General features: G+C 37.1%; 5 protein-coding genes across 6 annotated transcripts; 4 read left to right on the top strand and 1 right to left on the bottom strand.

The window, feature by feature from the left end:
* The first annotated feature begins 407 nt into the window (after window positions 1–407).
* Window positions 408–3,934, top strand: LOC108806250 (probable rhamnogalacturonate lyase B). The gene is made up of 14 exons (XM_018578314.2): window positions 408–558; window positions 717–862; window positions 1,057–1,178; window positions 1,256–1,321; window positions 1,386–1,502; window positions 1,572–1,691; window positions 1,773–1,914; window positions 1,998–2,168; window positions 2,241–2,396; window positions 2,478–2,675; window positions 2,769–2,910; window positions 2,994–3,270; window positions 3,354–3,486; window positions 3,584–3,934. Exons 1-14 carry the CDS (start codon window positions 513–515, stop codon window positions 3,833–3,835), a joined length of 2,088 nt encoding a protein of 695 aa, XP_018433816.1. The 5' UTR covers window positions 408–512; the 3' UTR covers window positions 3,836–3,934.
* A 490-nt stretch (window positions 3,935–4,424) lies between these two features.
* LOC108806577 (shaggy-related protein kinase kappa) lies at window positions 4,425–8,075 on the top strand. 2 transcript variants are annotated; one of them, XM_018578729.2, is made up of 13 exons: window positions 4,425–4,593; window positions 5,059–5,301; window positions 5,403–5,495; window positions 5,589–5,648; window positions 5,734–6,006; window positions 6,181–6,255; window positions 6,510–6,566; window positions 6,642–6,782; window positions 6,874–6,924; window positions 7,009–7,104; window positions 7,393–7,476; window positions 7,592–7,694; window positions 7,819–8,075. In XM_018578729.2, the coding sequence occupies exons 2-13, from the start codon at window positions 5,155–5,157 to the stop codon at window positions 7,905–7,907; spliced, it is 1,269 nt and encodes a 422-aa protein (XP_018434231.1). In that variant the 5' UTR covers window positions 4,425–4,593; window positions 5,059–5,154; the 3' UTR covers window positions 7,908–8,075. The 2 variants fall into 2 exon arrangements, with proteins under 2 accessions (XP_018434231.1, XP_018434230.1); XM_018578728.2 differs by having other exon boundaries at window positions 4,426–4,593; window positions 5,055–5,301.
* A 290-nt stretch (window positions 8,076–8,365) lies between these two features.
* On the top strand, window positions 8,366–11,010 carry LOC130498307 (phosphoribosylamine--glycine ligase, chloroplastic). The gene is made up of 4 exons (XM_056991542.1): window positions 8,366–8,704; window positions 8,774–9,147; window positions 9,900–10,430; window positions 10,506–11,010. The coding sequence occupies exons 1-4, from the start codon at window positions 8,425–8,427 to the stop codon at window positions 10,923–10,925; spliced, it is 1,605 nt and encodes a 534-aa protein (XP_056847522.1). The 5' UTR covers window positions 8,366–8,424; the 3' UTR covers window positions 10,926–11,010.
* Window positions 11,011–11,280: 270 nt separating this feature from the next.
* LOC130498379 (uncharacterized) lies at window positions 11,281–12,676 on the bottom strand. The gene is made up of 2 exons (XM_056991704.1): window positions 12,021–12,676; window positions 11,281–11,669 (listed from the first exon to the last, which is right to left on the bottom strand). The coding sequence occupies exons 1-2, from the start codon at window positions 12,294–12,296 to the stop codon at window positions 11,523–11,525; spliced, it is 423 nt and encodes a 140-aa protein (XP_056847684.1). The 5' UTR covers window positions 12,297–12,676; the 3' UTR covers window positions 11,281–11,522.
* A 2,241-nt stretch (window positions 12,677–14,917) lies between these two features.
* LOC108805651 (COBRA-like protein 6) lies at window positions 14,918–17,444 on the top strand. The gene is made up of 6 exons (XM_018577583.2): window positions 14,918–15,177; window positions 15,253–15,332; window positions 15,707–16,163; window positions 16,522–16,666; window positions 16,747–17,027; window positions 17,103–17,444. Exons 1-6 carry the CDS (start codon window positions 15,111–15,113, stop codon window positions 17,381–17,383), a joined length of 1,311 nt encoding a protein of 436 aa, XP_018433085.2. The 5' UTR covers window positions 14,918–15,110; the 3' UTR covers window positions 17,384–17,444.
* The last annotated feature ends 96 nt before the right edge of the window (window positions 17,445–17,540 follow it).

The following is a 17,540-nucleotide window of genomic DNA, read 5'->3' as shown; positions in this document are numbered from 1 at the left end:
GGTAAACTGGATTTATTGTGAATACTCACTTTTTACGAATCTGAGCACGCGAGCACTAATCTACAAATATATATTTACACAATAATTAATAAAATCTTAAAACTAAATTGAATCTTCTATGAAAATGTCTAAATGTGGTTATAATATTCCGATTTTAATGAATATATATATATATATATGTATATGTAAGTAAAAAGAAGTATTGTTATATCAACCATAAAAAGTCTTGTTATAATAAAAAGAAAAAAAAACAAGAAATTCTTTGTTTATAGCACAAGAAAAGTTCACAAATACCTTTGTCTTGTCTTTGTCCTACTTCAAAGTTTTTTGTATTGATAATAGATTCTTATTAGAAAACAACCTATATAAATGTTTAAGTTGTCACAATATGATAGACGCTTCTTCATTTCTTCTAATTCTTACTTGCCTCATCTCAACAACTTCACATGTCTAATTATCTTTGTGGACAGCATTTCGAGAAAGCTCCAATACAAATCCGCTGATTCTTTATCATGTTTCTGTTCTCTTCACATGTTTTACATCTCGTGACTACCACAGGTATGCATCAGAGAAGAAAACACCATTACAATTCTTTTGAGATATATAATGCATTTTGTATATATATATATATTCGACCTTTATTTTTAAAATGATAGCAACCTACCTCCTAACAAAACGTTACTGTATGTGTGTGTACATGTTTGGTTGAAAATAAGGTCACCAGAGACAATTATTGAGACAAAGAGGATGGATGATTGCTTTGATCATGTTCTTGTCTTTGTTTGAGATTGCTATCTCTCAGAACCAAAGTTGTGACCCAGAATCAACACAAGTCTTGCAATTACTTTACCAAGATGGGCATGTAAGTCATTTTTCTATATGTTTTCTTTTACTAATCAACATACTTATCATATTTCTATATGTTTTCTTTTACTAATCAACATACTTAATTAGCTTTTAGTTCACTATTAAACTTGTTTTAGTAATTTCTAGCTTCCTTGATATGCAAGTCACGTGGAGCGTTTAAGAAACCCTAATCTATATGATTAATTACAGGTGGTAATTGATAACGGAATTTTCCAATTAACTTTGTCAAATCCTGAGGGATTTGTGACTGGAGTTAAGTACAATGGTATCGAAAATGTGCTTGCCTATACCGGCCATGAAAATGATAGAGGGTAAGTCTAGATATGCATATGTATGTGACTCAGTTAATGCCCTGATAAACTGAATCTAAGTCATGTGTTTACTGCAGTTACTGGGACTTAGTGTGGAACTTTCCAGGAAAGAAAACTAAAAAGACCAAAGGCACATTAGACCGGTAAATTTTTGTAGACTGTAGTTATGTATATTCCAGTGTTAAATTTACTTGGATTAATATGCAGGATTGAAGCGACAAAGATGGAAGTGATAACGCAGAACGATGAACAGATAGAGATATCGTTTTCAAGGACATGGAATGCTTCTTCAAATGTGACTGTTCCAGTGAATATAGACAAGAGGTAGTTAATACTAGTATACATACATCTTCTTGAATCTATATTTATGGAGTATTGAGTTATTTTTTTCAGGTTTGTAGTGCTGCTGAACTCGTCCGGGTTCTACAGTTATGCCATCTTCGAGAGGCTACAAGGGTGGCCTGCTGTTGAAATTGATAATATTCGATTAGCAATTAAGCTAGACAAGGACAAGTAACGTTACTGTACTTATTCATCAATTATTATGTAACTGTTTACTATTCAGATTAGTGATTGATTTTTATATCTGTATAGGTTTGATTACATGGCGATTTCAGATGAGAGGCAAAGGTACATGCCTCTACCAGATGATAGGATTCCACCTCGAGGTAAGCCTCTTGCTTACCCTGAGGCAGTTCAGCTACTCGACCCTATCGAGCCTGAGTTTAAAGGAGAGGTGAAACTTGATTTCTTTCTAGAAAACAGAGCAGTAAAAACAGAGGAAGCAGAGGATCATTAATCTTGATTATGACCTTACAGGTGGATGACAAGTATGAATACTCAATGGAGAGTAAAGACATAAAAGTTCATGGATGGATAAGCACAAATGACTCAGTTGGGTTCTGGCAGATCACTCCAAGCAACGAGTTCCGTTCTGCTGGTCCTCTCAAGCAGTTCCTAGGTTCCCATGTCGGTCCAACCAACCTCGCGGTGAGCATAGGTTTCAGCATTTGGATTCGTTACGATGGTTAATAAATAATATGTGTGTGAAATGGAAAATAGATATTTCACAGCACTCACTATGTTGGAGCAGAACTAATCATGAGTTTTGAAGAAGGTGAAGCATGGAAGAAAGTGTTTGGACCTGTCTTTATTTATCTCAACTCTTTTCCTAAGGAAGTTGATCCTCTCTTGCTCTGGCATGAAGCCAAGAACCAGGTCTTTCATATATATATATGCACATGCACATTATGTAAGAATAACAGAGAGCTGAGTAGTTTATTTGTCTGTTTGTTACAGACAAAGATTGAAGAAGAGAAGTGGCCTTATAACTTCACAACTTCAAGTGATTTTCCTGCATCTGACCAAAGAGGATCCTTTACTGGTAGATTACTTGTTAGAGACCGGTACATAAGCAGTGAGGAGATACCTGCAAACGGTTCCTACGTGGGGTTAGCTTCACCAGGAGATGTTGGGTCATGGCAAAGAGAATACAAAGTACTTTCTATAACCTACCGATATGCGATTTCCTTCTTCTCCCTCTTGTTACTAACTTACTTACTAATTATAAAGATTTGATTACATTGATAGGGTTACCAGTTCTGGTCAAAGGCCGACGAAGAAGGATACTTTTGTATAAACAATGTGAGAAGTGGTCGTTACAATCTCTATGCGTTTGTTCCTGGATTCATCGGTGATTACCACAACGACACCGTTTTCGACGTTTCTCCAGGTTTGAATACTTGTAACACCACAACACACTGTTCCATATGTATTGTTGTGTACTAACAAAGAGTAAATATACAATGGAAGCAGGTTCGAATATATGCCTAGGAGAGTTGGTGTATGAACCTCCAAGAGACGGTCCAACTCTATGGGAAATCGGTGTACCGGACCGAACCGCTGCAGAGTTCTACATTCCTGACCCTAACCCGATGTTTGTGAACAAACTATACGTAAACAGTTCTGATAATAAATACAGACAATATGGATTGTGGGAACGGTATTCAGAACTGTACCCCGATGAAGATATGGTCTACGACGTTGATGTTGATGATTACTCTAAAGATTGGTTCTACATGCAAGTCACACGGTTAGCATCTTTCTCAATTCATATTCAAACCCACACTAGGAATATAAAACTTTGTTAATGTATATGCAACAATGGCTTTGTAGGAAGCGAGATGATGGAGGATACAACGGTACTACATGGGAGATCAAGTTTGAATTCGACGATCAAGTGACAAATCTTACGGGAGATTTCAAACTGCGAATCGCTCTAGCCACATCAAATGTAGCTGAACTGCAGGTGCGATACTAACATTCATTTGTTAAGATCTTACATGGGAAGTTTAAATGGACTAACACTAACTTCGTTTGAGATCTTTGGTCTATCTTTTTTGTAGGTTCGGGTGAAGGATGTTTCTGTGGATCCACCATTGTTTACGACGGGGCAAATAGGAAAGGATAATACAATTGCAAGACATGGTATTCATGGACTGTATTGGTTGTACAGTGTGAATGTGCCTGCTTCGTCTCTTGGCCTGGGATGCAACTCCATCTATCTAACACAACCGCTTGCCATAAGCCCGTTTCAAGGACTCATGTACGATTACATTCGTCTAGAGTATCCTGATTCTGTTTATCATATCACTTAGATCATAGATTTTGTTTTCAGTCTTTACCTAATAAGGTGATTACTATAAAGATAGAAATATACAGATATTATTTTCTTAATTGATAACTATTGTTGTTAATCTTAGTTGGTATATATTATATAATAGTCAATTTTATTAATTTTACTTATTTTATTCTAATCCTCCATCCAAATAAACATCCAAAATTAAAAACCATATTCAAATAAATTATTTAAATGAAACATTTAAATAACTATGAGCTAATACAATTTGAAAAAAAAAAACAGAAGAAAAATTAGAATATATTCTCAATGTAAATGCATGTCTAATTCAACTGAAATCACTGTATTTCTCTCTTTTATCCACAACAATAGTTGAAGATCAAAAGTTTAAAAGATCGTGTTACAACTTTTTTTTTAATTAGGTAGACTGAGGTTTGAAAATTGCTTATTAATGACAAAAATATTGGCCAATAAAAAAGGTTTCTCTAAAATACACCACCCCACTAAGCATTGAAATAAATTAAATAATTTTATAATAACAGACTATATATAGAAAGATTAATACCAATCAATACTTGATTAATGATGAGCTGGCCTTCCATAATCTCACTTTGGTTCAAAACGGTAGTAGTCACTCCGTATATTTACACAGAAAAATCCCAAAGGGTTTAGCTTTTCATTTACATCTCTGATCAAGTCATCAACACATGGTGTTGAAGAAGCTTCAATCCGAGAAAACGATCTTCAAATGCTTGATTTTGGTTCCCGTTCTTCGAGGTGATCATCCTCTTCGCTCTCTTACCGTACTGATAATCGCTGCGAATCTTTTGAACTGTTTCACTCCTTTATTCTCTCAAATGTACTCTTTGGATTTTAGGGTTCTTCTGGGTAGCTAGCAACTGTTTTTTTTTGCTGATGATTCTCTAAGCTTCTTACTTGTTGAAAGTTCCAATTTTTTTTCTTTCTTTTTAAGACAGACATTGTCGGTTACTAATCAAATCTGATCGGTCTCAATTCCTGGGGTTGTAATCGCCACTAGTTGAAAAGTTTTCATCATTTGCTTCCAGAAAGTTCTCAACTTTCCTGTTAAATTGACTATTTTTTTTTAGTGTGTGATCATAGACTCATAGCGAGTGATGTAGGCTTTTGACCTTAAGAGTGTGCTGTCAGAGAAATATAGTTTAAACCTCTCCATGAGTTTGTAATATACCTTTTTCTTTACCTTGAACTTCCACTAGGTAGGTAGATCGGTTCTTTGATTGAGATGGGACACCTAATCACTAAGGGTTGTGATACCACCATCAAGTACTAGAACGTGCTATCTTCAGAGTACATTTAATGATGGCTTCTTCTGGATTGGGAAACGGAGTAGGCAGTTCGAGATCTGCCAAAGGTGTAAAGACCTCTTCTGGTTCAGTCGATTGGTTGACCAGAGATTTGGTTGAGATGAGGATAAGGGACAAAGTAGTGACTGATGATGAGAGGGTAAGTCATGTATTACTGAGTCAACTGTGTTTAGCTTGACACCTAACTGTATTATAGACTTGGTTGCAGTCTTGTGAGATTTTTTTTTTGTTATGTTGCAGGATGGTGAACTAGATATTATTGATGGGGCTGGTACTGAACCTGGCCATGTGATTAGAACCACAGTCCGTGGACGTGATGGTCATTCAAGACAGGTTGGATTGTTATGGAAAATTGTATGCATAAAGTGGTACCCTTTTTTTTTTTATCAAACTCTGTCTGATATAGTTGTGTATCTGAAATGACAGACAGTGAGTTACATATCAGAACATGTAGTCGGTACTGGCTCGTTTGGCACGGTTTTCCAAGTAAGTTAAATTATAACATACCTGGATGATACCTTACTATTGATCTGAGTCCATTCCCCCAAGCATTTATGTTTCCTTGTGGTAGGCCAAGTGTAGGGAAACCGGGGAGATTGTTGCCATCAAGAAGGTTCTACAAGACAAGCGTTACAAGAACAGGGAGCTTCAGATCATGCAGATGCTAGACCACCCCAACGTCGTTGCTTTAAAGCATAGCTTCTTTTCGAGAACAGATAACGAAGAGGTTTATTTGAATCTTGTCCTTGAGTTTGTGCCTGAGACCGTCAACCGTGCTGCACGAAGTTACAGTAGGATGAATCAGCTGATGCCGTTGATATACGTTAAACTCTACACCTATCAGGTAACTATTTTCCTTGTTTTGAACATTATTCGTTTCTTTTTTTTTGTTTCGTGAAGCGTCGTAAGCACTCACTTAAATCTGAGGCTCATTCTGCGTAATGAAACTTTTCAGACTGATAATTTTTGGGCATTCTCCAAAGATTTTTTTTGACAAGTTTCTGTTAATTGCTTACAGATTTGCAGGGCGCTTGCTTACATCCATAATTGCTGTGGTCTTTGTCACCGTGATATTAAGCCTCAAAACCTGCTAGTAAGCTCATCTGTACCTCCCCGTTTCAATAAAAATTTATAACAGATGGCAGTCTCTTTGCTGTGGCCTTATTCTCTTGAATTAGTTTCTAGTTCCTGAGTTCTTTACCTCTACACATAGGGAATACAAATACAGTGATGTATACTCTTCACATTTGATAATGTCATAGTAGGTTCACATTTGATAATGTCATACAGTGTCTTGTTCTAAATCAGCTGCATTTGATTTTGACTTTTAGATATGTTGTTGTGCAGGTGAACCCACATACGCATCAGCTAAAAATCTGTGATTTCGGGAGTGCAAAATTGTTGGTAAGATTTATTAAAGCAGTTTTTAAAGATATATTTGTAAGATATATAACAAAAAAAGGACTTATTCTGCTTTAGGTGAAAGGAGAACCCAATATATCTTACATCTGCTCCAGATACTATCGTGCTCCAGAACTCATTTTTGGCGCCAGCGAATACACAACTGCAATTGATATATGGTCCACTGGTTGTGTGATGGCTGAATTGTTTCTTGGACAGGTTAAAGCAAAAGCGTTATGATTTTTTGTGATAATCATTCTGTTTCTTTCCCTCTCTTACGTCTTTGTGTCCTTACTAACTTGTCGTACAGCCTCTGTTTCCTGGTGAAAGCGGAGTCGATCAGCTTGTTGAAATCATTAAGGTAGCCTTCTATCAATTATTCAGAAGTGTATTTTAAACTTAGAAATCTTGTTTTCTTACTTGGCTCTTTTTATCTCTCACGCAGGTTTTAGGTACACCAACAAGGGAGGAAATCAAGTGCATGAATCCAAACTATACAGAATTTAAATTCCCCCAGATAAAACCTCACCCTTGGCACAAGGTATACCTTCTAGTGTTCATGATTTTCACCTACCAGAATATTCTTTAATCAGTTGTTTTGTTAGAAATGTATATTGATCTCGTGCCTGTGATGATTTGGATTAGCAGTATGCGTAAGAAATTTCAACTCCTAATACTGTCATTCATTATAGTTGAAAAAAAGTTTGGCTACATTCCTTATTGATTGTAGCTTCAGTCCTTGATGAATATTTGTATCTGGTTAAAGGTGGTCTCCAGGATTTAATGATTGTTGCTGCATGAGTAATCTCTTTTTTTGCTTTATCATCAGGTCTTCCAAAAACGTTTACCACCAGAAGCGGTTGATCTTCTATGTAGGTTCTTCCAGTATTCCCCTAATTTGAGATGCACAGCTGTAAGTGATCCATGGTTTTGTGCCCTTCCTTTGCGTTGAATACTTTCCTGTTGATTCGGTATCTAAGTTTATAAGCACATTTTATTAAATGGTATATTTTTTTTTGTTTTTGTAGTTGGAAGCATGTATTCATCCGTTGTTTGATGAGCTAAGGGACCCAAACACTCGTCTTCCCAATGGCCGGCCACTTCCTCCGCTTTTCAACTTCAAACCTCAAGGTACACAGCTCCCTTTCTTTTCTTGTTGGACCGTTTCCATGAAGAACAATTTGTTGTGAATGAAGTATTATATTGTACTCTATATGAGAATCTCGTGGTGCTTCATTCGCTTTATGTTCTGTAGAGCTATCTGGCATCCCTTCTGAAATAGTGAACCGGCTTGTCCCAGAGCATGCCCGTAAGCAGAACTTGTTCATGGCATTGGACGCCTAAGCTCACTTGATATGGGTGTATTTGGAGCATGCAGAAGGCATTTTTTACACCCTCTTGGTCTTGGCTTTTGTTTATCTTAATCTAGTGAGTTGTTGTTCTCCTTTTTTTTTTGCCAAATGGATGGTTGTCTTAGCATGTAAATGTGATGGTAAATGTTTGATTTCTAAATATTTGTTTTGAAGCTTCAAAGAACAAAATAGAAAGAACAGAATCAAACAAATATTTTTTTTGTGATTCTGAAAGATTTTTAATAGAATTTACATAAAATTTAACAATATAATTTATTTGTCAACCCAATATAAATTAAAATTAATTTATGGTATGGTATATTCATTTATTTTTTATAAATAATGTAATCACTGAGAGAAAAAAAAAGTAAACAAAAACAAATAAAACAAAAGAAGGGATCAATCGACTGTGTTAAACCCTTGTTGAGCGACACTGGTCAGAGTCTAAAAGACTCTCAAAGACTGCAACTTTAACTGTCTCTGTGTTTCTTTTTCATCTCTGTTCCGACATGTCGTTGTGTACATCTAATCTCCATCCTTCATCTTCTTCCATCAATCTCTTCTTCAACAATAACACGTCCCTAAAACCCTTTCTCAACTCTCTCCGATTCGCCACCTCTACTTCTTCTTCCTCCTTTGTCGCTCCCCTCAAACTCTCTTCCACCAATCACGCCCTTACCTCTCGTTTCCTTTCAAACCGAATCCAAAGCCGCCAACTTTGGCTTCGTTGCGCCACGTCAGAGTCCGAACCGTCTATCTCAGTTGTTCCCGGCGGTAACGGCGGCGCTGGTAAGCTCGCTTTCAATTGATAACGTTCATTGAATTGTGTGCTAACTTCGTTTCGGTTTCTTTCTGCAGAAGAGAGAGTGATAGTTCTCGTAATCGGAGGCGGAGGAAGAGAACACGCCCTCTGTCACGCCTTGAAACGCTCTCCTTCCTGCGGCTCCGTGCTATGCGCTCCCGGAAACCCCGGCATCACGAGCTCCGGAGATGCTGCTTGCGTACCTGACCTCGACACTTCAGACAGCTCAGCTGTCATCTCTTTCTGCCAGAAACAGAACGTCGGTTTAGTGGTTGTCGGTCCTGAAGTGCCACTTGTCGCCGGTCTAGCCAACGACCTGGTCAACGCCGGTATACTCACCTTTGGACCTTCTTCTCAAGCTGCTGCTTTGGAAGGTTCCAAGAACTTTATGAAGAATCTTTGCCACAAGTACAGTATCCCTACTGCAAAGGTTTGCTTCAGTCTTTTTTTTCCTAAGGCTCTTTAGATGATTATGAAAAAGAACTTCCTTCATATAAAAAATGAAAAAAAAAAACTTATTTTGATTGGATATTGAACTTTGTTCTTATTCAGTTACCATAAAGTTTCAAGCTTTGAAGAAGAAGCACATTGGCTCAACTCTTAGGTATAGGTCCTGGTGTATCTAGCCTAGGATCTATACGTATCAGATTCTGTTATAAGTTGGTTAGAGACAAGTTATGTGGAATAAGGATTATTGCAGTTATGTAGGTTTGCACTTAACATAAACTCCATTTTTGATGTGGCTAATACTATTCAAATTGTATTCAAATTGCAGAAGAACTTACTTTGATAGGATGATAGTGAACTTTGTCCTTATTCAGATACCATAAAGTTTTAAGCTTTGAAGAAGCTCAACTCTTAGCTTTAGGACTTATGTATCCTCATTCCTCACCTAGGACTAAATGTAGCAGACTCTGTTATGTGTTGGTTACAGAACAGTAATTTATTAGCAGTTCACCCAATGTTCTAGAAATCGATAAGCGACAATTCAACCTTTTACAGGGGATTATTGATTATACGGACTCCTAGACCTATTTTTTAAAAAAGAAAATCCAAACAAATATTTTTGTTTAGGTCTTAGTTTAAGCGCCTAAACCGATTTTTAGAACACTGAGGTTACTGTTATGTAGGTTTGAACTTAACACAAGGATTCCATATTGATGTAACTGAATTTGATTGCAGTATAAAACATTCTCTGATGCATCTGCTGCTAAAGAGTACATTCAAGAGCAAGGGGTACCGATCGTGATCAAAGCAGACGGATTAGCAGCAGGAAAAGGAGTCACTGTCGCCATGGAGCTAGAGGAGGCTTTCGAAGCTGTTGACTCGATGCTGGTGCAAGGCGTGTTCGGTTCCGCAGGATGTCAGGTGATAGTGGAGGAGTTTCTGGAGGGAGAAGAAGCTTCCTTCTTTGCGCTCGTGGATGGAGAGAACGCCATTCCTCTAGAATCTGCTCAGGACCACAAGCGTGTTGGAGATGGAGACACCGGTCCGAACACTGGAGGGATGGGAGCTTATTCTCCTGCACCGGTTTTGACCGAGGAGCTGCAGGATGTGGTGATGGAGACTATAATCCATCCTACTGTTAAGGGAATGGCTGAAGAAGGGTGTAAGTTCGTTGGTGTTCTGTTTGCTGGTCTCATGATTGAGAAGAAATCCGGTTTACCTAAGCTGATTGAGTTCAATGTCCGGTTTGGAGATCCAGAATGTCAGGTGATGGAGAAAAGATAAACCGGTTTAGTCTCTTGGTTTTGACTCTTGTTTCTAATTCTTGATTTTTAAACACAGGTACTGATGATGCGTCTAGAGTCTGACTTAGCCAAAGTTTTGCTAGCGGCTTGTAGAGGCGAGCTAAAGGGTGTGTCGCTGGACTGGTCTAAAGATTCAGCAATGGTGGTTGTAATGGCGAGCAGAGGCTATCCTGGTGCTTACGAGAAAGGAACCGTCATCAGAAACCTTGAAGAAGCTGAGAGGGTTGCTCCAGGGGTGAAGGTTTTCCATGCGGGGACGGGTCTTGATGAAGAAGGGAACGTTGTGGCGAGTGGGGGACGTGTTCTTGGTGTCACGGCTAAGGGTGGAGACTTGGAAGAGGCGCGAGAAAGAGCGTATATGGCGGTCGGAAAGATCAACTGGGCGGGAGGTTTCTTTAGGAGTGATATTGGTTGGAGAGCGCTTCTACAGAAACAACAAGTAGGTTCAAAAGAGTGAAGAGAGAAACTTTTGTTTGTAATGTTGCGCTTGTAACCAATTGAAATCTTATTATGATAATAAATTCACCAGGCTTAAGGGTAAACATTTTCTAAAGCAGCCAATAGGCTCTCTTTGTTGCTCTCATTAAAAAATTCTGACAAAATCATATTTAAGGTTTCAAAACATTGGAAATTTGATCCGCAATAATGTTTTAATATATCTTTGATGATTTATATAGAGTTATCTGCATGTATTAGTTTATAAATGTTTATATGAAATAATATTACATAAAATTGATATGGTAAGTTAGATTATAGATAATGTATAAGTTTGTTTAACTACATAATTTTTTTTGTTAAAAGGGAATAGAAAAAATACGTCTTGTTGGTTAAATACATAATTCTTTATGCGAGGTATTATGTTTTTGTTGATATGGACAAAATATTAATCAACATAAGTTATTCAACTATACAACGATTTATACATTGATAACGTAAGCATGTAACAAAATAAAAAATAGCGAACTTTCATTGGTTGATCAATCTCTTCTTAATGCACCTTAAACCATTTCAACAGGTTTAACACTAATCCACTAAATGAGTCAGAAAAAACGAGTTATACTATCAGAGATGCTAGAGGTGGAGAGGTCAAGGAATGCATGCCTTCCCTTCCACTAGGTAAAGGAGCCGGTAAAGCTATGTGCGACGGCAGATTCTTTCCCGGCATCACTATCGATACATCCACCGCCATGTTCACCGGAACCTATAGTTAATGTCAAAAACTTTAGCACATAAAAATTTGGTTACTCATACTGGTTACTCATGATACACATAGATACACAATTTGGTTAATTTCTGCTTATTCTACAAGAAAACAAAGAATAAAGGCACAACTTGAGCCCTGCTTTTCACTTTACAATCTATTTATTTTGAAAAAAATGTTTTCATTTCCAAACTTTTTTGCATCGAAAGCAAAACAATTTTATTTTTTCAAAAGATAAAGAACTAATACTAACTGTGGCAAGTTAATGCGCTTTGGCTTTATTTAAAAAGAGGATCTAAACATTCTTTTGGGAAATGCTTTAACAACTTTTTTGGTTTGTTTTGTTTTTACCATGGATGCTTGATTAGCAAGTTTCTGGAACAGAGTGGACCCATCATCTCTGCTCTGGTTATGTCGTTGTCTGATCCCTGGATGTGGTGAATCAAATGTTGAACTCTCAGGCCTGAAGAGATGTTCGAAGATGGCCATTATCAAGAACATGGCGATGAGTATCGCCGTAGCTACGAATCCAAAGGAGATCGCACTCATCGACGTAGAAGATCTCCATGGCCCTTCACTCTCTCCATCTCTAGCACTGTAGATGCTCCACGAACTTGACTCGTTCATTTTGTCCTTGTTGCATGCGAGCTTTTGAGATTTTCTGTGTGTTTTTTTTTAAGTCGACTGGATTCTCTTGGTGTGGAGAATTTAGCTCAAAGATATGAACACTTTCAAACTCTCCTCTTCCTGACAATAACACAAATAAAAAGAAACAGAACAAAGGAAACTATCACAAGGGCAAACTCACAACTCTAGAACAAGAAGTTAAAAACTGAGAATCAGAAAATTCAATAGGAATACAAGACTTGATATATTTCACGTAATCATCCACAGTGTCAGTTTATTATTTCTCTGTTTGTGTTGCGAAGGAAGTGAAAAAGAACAAACAAAACCCACTCTCTTCTGTGTCATTATGTATAAATTTATCTATGAATTATGTGCCTTTAAAGTATGAAAATGAATTAACAAAGAGTTAGCTAATTAGTTGGTATAGTCGGGGAGCATAAAGCATAAAATAATGTAAAGAAAAAGCTTTTATATATGTTTCTTTACTTCTTTCTCAAAATTGTCTCTCTTTGTCTAATTGAAATACACACAATTTGTTGAATACATATTCGTTGTCTGCTTTACTAGCTATCTTATCAACGATAAACAAAAAATTCAACTATAAAAATTGAGGATGGGGCCTTCGTGTTACATAAAGAACAACAATAAAGAGAGCCTATTGGCTGCTTTAGAAAATGTTTACCCTTAAGTCTGGTGAAATTATCATAATAATATTTCAATTGGTTATCAGAATTAAGAAAAATGATGCATAGTAATAAACACGTTTTAGTTGTTAACTCATTAGCTATACTTTTGTATGTAATCTACTTGCATTGCATGAAGATATATAAGTGATTCATCTACATTACGAGCTTTTATGTCAGTAATCCTTATGTGAAATTAGCTCAATAATAAAGCGAACGTTCTTGTTTCTTTCCCGTCTGCAACCTAAAGTTATTTTTATTAAAGAAAAAGTGAAACAACTAAATTCTCTTTATTTGTACGACAAGCAATTTGAGCCTTAAATATATAGCATACCAAGATAAATCAACAAAATAAAACAGTCTTCTTTATAAGAAATTATAATATGTTTAAACTCGCATGTTAAAGGTTTTACTTTCCATAGAAATAAGTTTCAACATACACTCACGAAATTATGTGTATGTATAGTCACCTTGGTTTAAAAAAGCGCTCGCTTAGAGCGCCATGGCGCTAGGCGAGGTGTGGCGATGTCCTCATCGACTCAGCACCTCAAGGCGTGGCCACAGACACAAAGCGAGCGCTTTCTACGCTTTCTTTCTAAAGGTCAAGGTGCATAAAGCGACGCTTTACTGATTTTGAGGTCAAACCGAATTGGTTTGTCAAAATAAACTACTAAACCGAATAACAAACCTTAAGAACACATACCCTAAGTTTAAAGTTAGGATTTTTAGCTAGTATTCTTTTCTCTATTCACGTGAATTCAAGGTTTTGATTTATTCTCTTCTTTTCTATCACTGGTAATTACACTGTTTTGAGTTCAACTTCTAGCTATATATGCCTATGTTCATGCATGACCTTTCTTTGCTTTCATACACAAAGCGAGCGCTTTGTGTCGCCATAGAGCAAGGCGAGAGGCGAGACACCCGTTGCCTCACCTCGCCATGCGCTTTTTTAAACCAAGATAGTCACCACTCACTAGTTCTTTTTACCATTTAAGAACTCTATCCAATAAAACTTAGAGAAGTTTCCAAAAAATCTAATAATATGAAATATCATCATGAGTCATGCAGTTTGAAAGTTTATCACTGGATTTCTTGTAACGCATATTTAAATCGAAACTATTTGGTTGATAACATCAAGGAACAAGAAATTCCTTATACTTTTATGTAGTGTCACACACACTATGAAGAAAACTATCACCTAGAAAGTGAGCTTGTTGTTAACTATTGTATTGTATTTTTAACATTTACACCCAAAAAAAAACTATTGTATTGTATAATGGCACTGAACTATGCATGCAAACAAAGTGCCAACCTAGGTTACCTAACCGATCAAACTTACTGAACCAACTAAACCATTAACAATCCTATAAATCGAACCAAACCTGATCTTCATGTTTTTTGTTTGTATCCTTAGCAAGACTGATACAGTAATTTCGTTAATCTATTGACGGCCCATTACCGTAGACTATGATTTGTCTCTATGTTATTAATGATGAACGGAGAACCGAGAAGTCCAAAGAGCGCGTGAAAAGGCTTTTCTGATGTTTGACACTCATGAAGAACGCATCTCTTTCTGACACATTCTTCTCTAGTTACAAATCTCATCTTTGTTTTGTATGTGAAGAATTTGAGGCTTATAATCGTAATTTACAGAATGGTTTATCTTTCGATAACTAAAAAGTAGTAAAACCAATGCTATCATAGAGAGAGAAGAATCTGTTCTTTCTAGATTAATCCATGACCATACGATTTACAGAAAATAAAAACTTAAACGTAAAGTAACATAACATTTCAGGAAGAAGAGAGAACGTGAAGCGTTGTATAATCTCTCTCACACATATAGAAATAATAGCTGCCACCCACCAAAGTACACCTTTGATTTTTGTACAAATAAGGCAAACCGAGTTTAGTTTACAGCTAATAGCTAAATAAAAATAATAGTATGTAAAAACCAAAAATAGAAGGAAAAGAGTGAAGAGTGTTCACAAATGCAGAACTCTTCGTTCAAGCACTAACAGTCACTGAACCACTCCTTTGCTTTAATTATTTCGACCTCTCTCTTTCTCTTAGCGAGAAAATAAAACTTGTTTCTTTTCTTTCTCAGTTTTTTCATCATTTGTAATACAAACACATGAGTGCAATGCTAAATCTTTGGCTTGCAGTCACTACCATCCTCTTCACGGTCTCACCATTCGCACGTAAGTTTTTTTTTCCTTGAAATGTAAAATTGGATTTGAGTTTTCTCACTATGATTAGTGATAAAATGGTTGCAGATGGGTACGACCCCTTGGATCCAAATGGTGAAATGATCATCAAATGGGATCTTCTTCATTCATCACCTGGCCATCACACAGTAAGTTTTCTTCTTTCTTGTTATTTCCTCTGGATAGTTTTTGCTGGGTTTTGAGTTATATATAAAATTGATGATTATCTGTTAAAAAATAGTGTCCGAATCTTCAGGTTGAGAGAGAGGCCAAGAAATTACTCAAACGCTTGTTTTGTTTCCTGCAAAGTTGGATATAAATTTACTTGTAAATTGATTGTTGTATTATCGTTTAAACTAGTAAATCTGATTATTATTTCGGTGTGCTTCTTCTCTTGACGTTTTGTAAAGTCTGATAATCTTGTAATATAGTTCTTGTTGAATACATATTCAAACTAGTTTTGATCTAAAATTTTCCTATAAATGATTTCTTTAATATTCTATTATACACACAAATGTTACAGGTACTAGTAAAAATAGAGAACAAGCAAGAGTATCGCCACGTGGAGAAGCCAGGATGGAAGCTGAGTTGGCACTGGGTAAACAAAACAGTGATATGGGACATGAGAGGAGCTGAGACGACGGAGCAAGGCAACTGCTTAGCCTTTGCCTCCAGTGAAACACTCCCTCACTGCTGTCTCAGGCGACCAACCATCGTCGACCTTCTTCCCGGAGCTCCTTTCAACATGCAAGTCTCTAACTGCTGCCGTGGAGGCGTCTTGACTTCTATGTCTCAGGACCCCATCAACCACGTCTCTGCTTTCCAGATGACCCTTGGAAGCTTTCCTGATGACCCTGGCGAGTTCATTATGCCTTATGATTTTGATATAGGTGTCCCTGGTTATACCTGCGGCAATGCCACGTCAGTGGCCCCTACTAAGTATATTACTGATAAGGGTCGACGCAAAACACAAGCTCTAGGTAAAAGAAGAACATATTCTTCTTGCTAAATCATTCTTGCTATTTTCTGTGGACTTTACTAGAGTTAAAGATGTTAAAATGGGTTTAAAGCCTGCAAGCCTAACAAACCTCGTATAATAGTATTGACCTGTGGTCCATTTATCATATGTGAAAATAAGTTGACTTGTTGAGGGTTGGTTAGTTTACTCTCGGTTATTTAGCGGGCATGTTTATTCAGTAGGCACGTCCGCTAAATAAAAGTATATCCGTTTACAATAAAATTACTCATACATTTGTAAGTGTTGTCTGTAAAAATGTATCTACCCGTTTAATTCACTTGACATACATTTGTGGTGTTGTGTGTTTATGTTGAGAGCAGCAACATGGGAAGCAGAGTGCATGTACTCTCAGACTAAGTCATCACAATCACCAAAATGCTGCGTTTCACTCTCTGCTTTCTACTACCAAAACATTGTTCCTTGCCCTACCTGTAGCTGCGGCTGCCCGAGTTCAAATTGCGTCAAGTAATTATCAGTGTTTTTATATGCCTTGTGTCCTAAGAAATATCCCTGACGTTTTTTTTTTCCTTGCCCGGCTGGTTCAGGTCTGGTGTGGTGCCGTCACTTTTGGAACAAGAACATGATCCACATGAGGAAGCCTCGCCTGTGGTGCAGTGTACGAAGCATATGTGTCCCATACACATCCACTGGCATGTCAAAGTGAACTATAAAAAGTATTGGAGGGTTAAGATCACAGCAACGAATCTCAACACGATGAAGAATTACTCTGACTGGAACTTAGTGGTGCTTCATCCAAACTTGAGTAACGTTACAAAAGTCTTCAGCTTTAACTACAAACCCATGACACCTTATTCCAAACACATCAGTAAGTAACTTCTTATTTATTTCATTCAAATTATTACATCTTCTAAGTCTTGAACTCTTCTTGGGGTGATTTCAGATGACACGGGGGTGTTTTGGGGATTGAAGTATTACAACGATGTATTGATACAAGCTGGAGAGACTGGGAATGTGCAAACAGAGATATTGCTAAACAAGGATATGGAGAACTTCAGTTTCAAAAACGGTTGGGGTTTTCCAAGGAGAATCTTGTTCAATGGAGATGAGTGTGTTATGCCTTCTCCAGATGAGTATCCGAGGCTGCCCAGATCTGCTTCTTATTCCTCTCGTGATTCTAGCTTTGTGACATCCGTACTATGTTTTCTCCTTTTACTTGTTTGATTGTAACGTTTCATTTGAACCTGCACTGCTTCAGGCCTTTTAATGAATAACGCCTTGATAAATTAATAAAGAAAATTGAAATTTTGCATGATCAACGCCTTCTGTTTATCAGTCTTGAAATAAAAAGATTCAGACATCATGGTAACATTAACTAGAT

The sequence above is a fragment of the Raphanus sativus genome, chromosome 8, assembly GCF_000801105.2.
Source record: "Raphanus sativus cultivar WK10039 chromosome 8, ASM80110v3, whole genome shotgun sequence".
Lineage (NCBI taxonomy): Eukaryota > Viridiplantae > Streptophyta > Magnoliopsida > Brassicales > Brassicaceae > Raphanus > Raphanus sativus.
The sequence above is the reverse complement of the archived record's forward strand: the minus strand, read 5'-3'. Positions and strand labels throughout refer to the sequence as shown.

Coding starts and splice junctions, on each gene's coding strand:
- LOC108806250 (XM_018578314.2), top strand. CDS start 513: ATGTTTCTGTTCTCTTCACATGTTTTACATCTCGTGACTACCACAG. Junction 1,179..1,255: donor GGCCATGAAAATGATAGAGG/GTAAGTCTAGAT, acceptor TGTTTACTGCAG/TTACTGGGACTTAGTGTGGA. Junction 2,676..2,768: donor CATGGCAAAGAGAATACAAA/GTACTTTCTATA, acceptor TTACATTGATAG/GGTTACCAGTTCTGGTCAAA.
- LOC108806577 (XM_018578729.2), top strand. CDS start 5,155: ATGATGGCTTCTTCTGGATTGGGAAACGGAGTAGGCAGTTCGAGATCT. Junction 6,925..7,008: donor AGCTTGTTGAAATCATTAAG/GTAGCCTTCTAT, acceptor TCTCTCACGCAG/GTTTTAGGTACACCAACAAG. Junction 7,105..7,392: donor AACCTCACCCTTGGCACAAG/GTATACCTTCTA, acceptor CTTTATCATCAG/GTCTTCCAAAAACGTTTACC.
- LOC130498307 (XM_056991542.1), top strand. CDS start 8,425: ATGTCGTTGTGTACATCTAATCTCCATCCTTCATCTTCTTCCATCAAT. Junction 8,705..8,773: donor CGGCGGTAACGGCGGCGCTG/GTAAGCTCGCTT, acceptor TTCTTTCTGCAG/AAGAGAGAGTGATAGTTCTC. Junction 10,431..10,505: donor TTGGAGATCCAGAATGTCAG/GTGATGGAGAAA, acceptor TTTTAAACACAG/GTACTGATGATGCGTCTAGA.
- LOC130498379 (XM_056991704.1), bottom strand. CDS start 12,296: ATGAACGAGTCAAGTTCGTGGAGCATCTACAGTGCTAGAGATGGAGAG. Junction 11,670..12,020: donor TTGCTAATCAAGCATCCATG/GTAAAAACAAAA, acceptor CATTAACTATAG/GTTCCGGTGAACATGGCGGT.
- LOC108805651 (XM_018577583.2), top strand. CDS start 15,111: ATGAGTGCAATGCTAAATCTTTGGCTTGCAGTCACTACCATCCTCTTC. Junction 15,178..15,252: donor CACGGTCTCACCATTCGCAC/GTAAGTTTTTTT, acceptor AAATGGTTGCAG/ATGGGTACGACCCCTTGGAT. Junction 15,333..15,706: donor CATCACCTGGCCATCACACA/GTAAGTTTTCTT, acceptor CAAATGTTACAG/GTACTAGTAAAAATAGAGAA.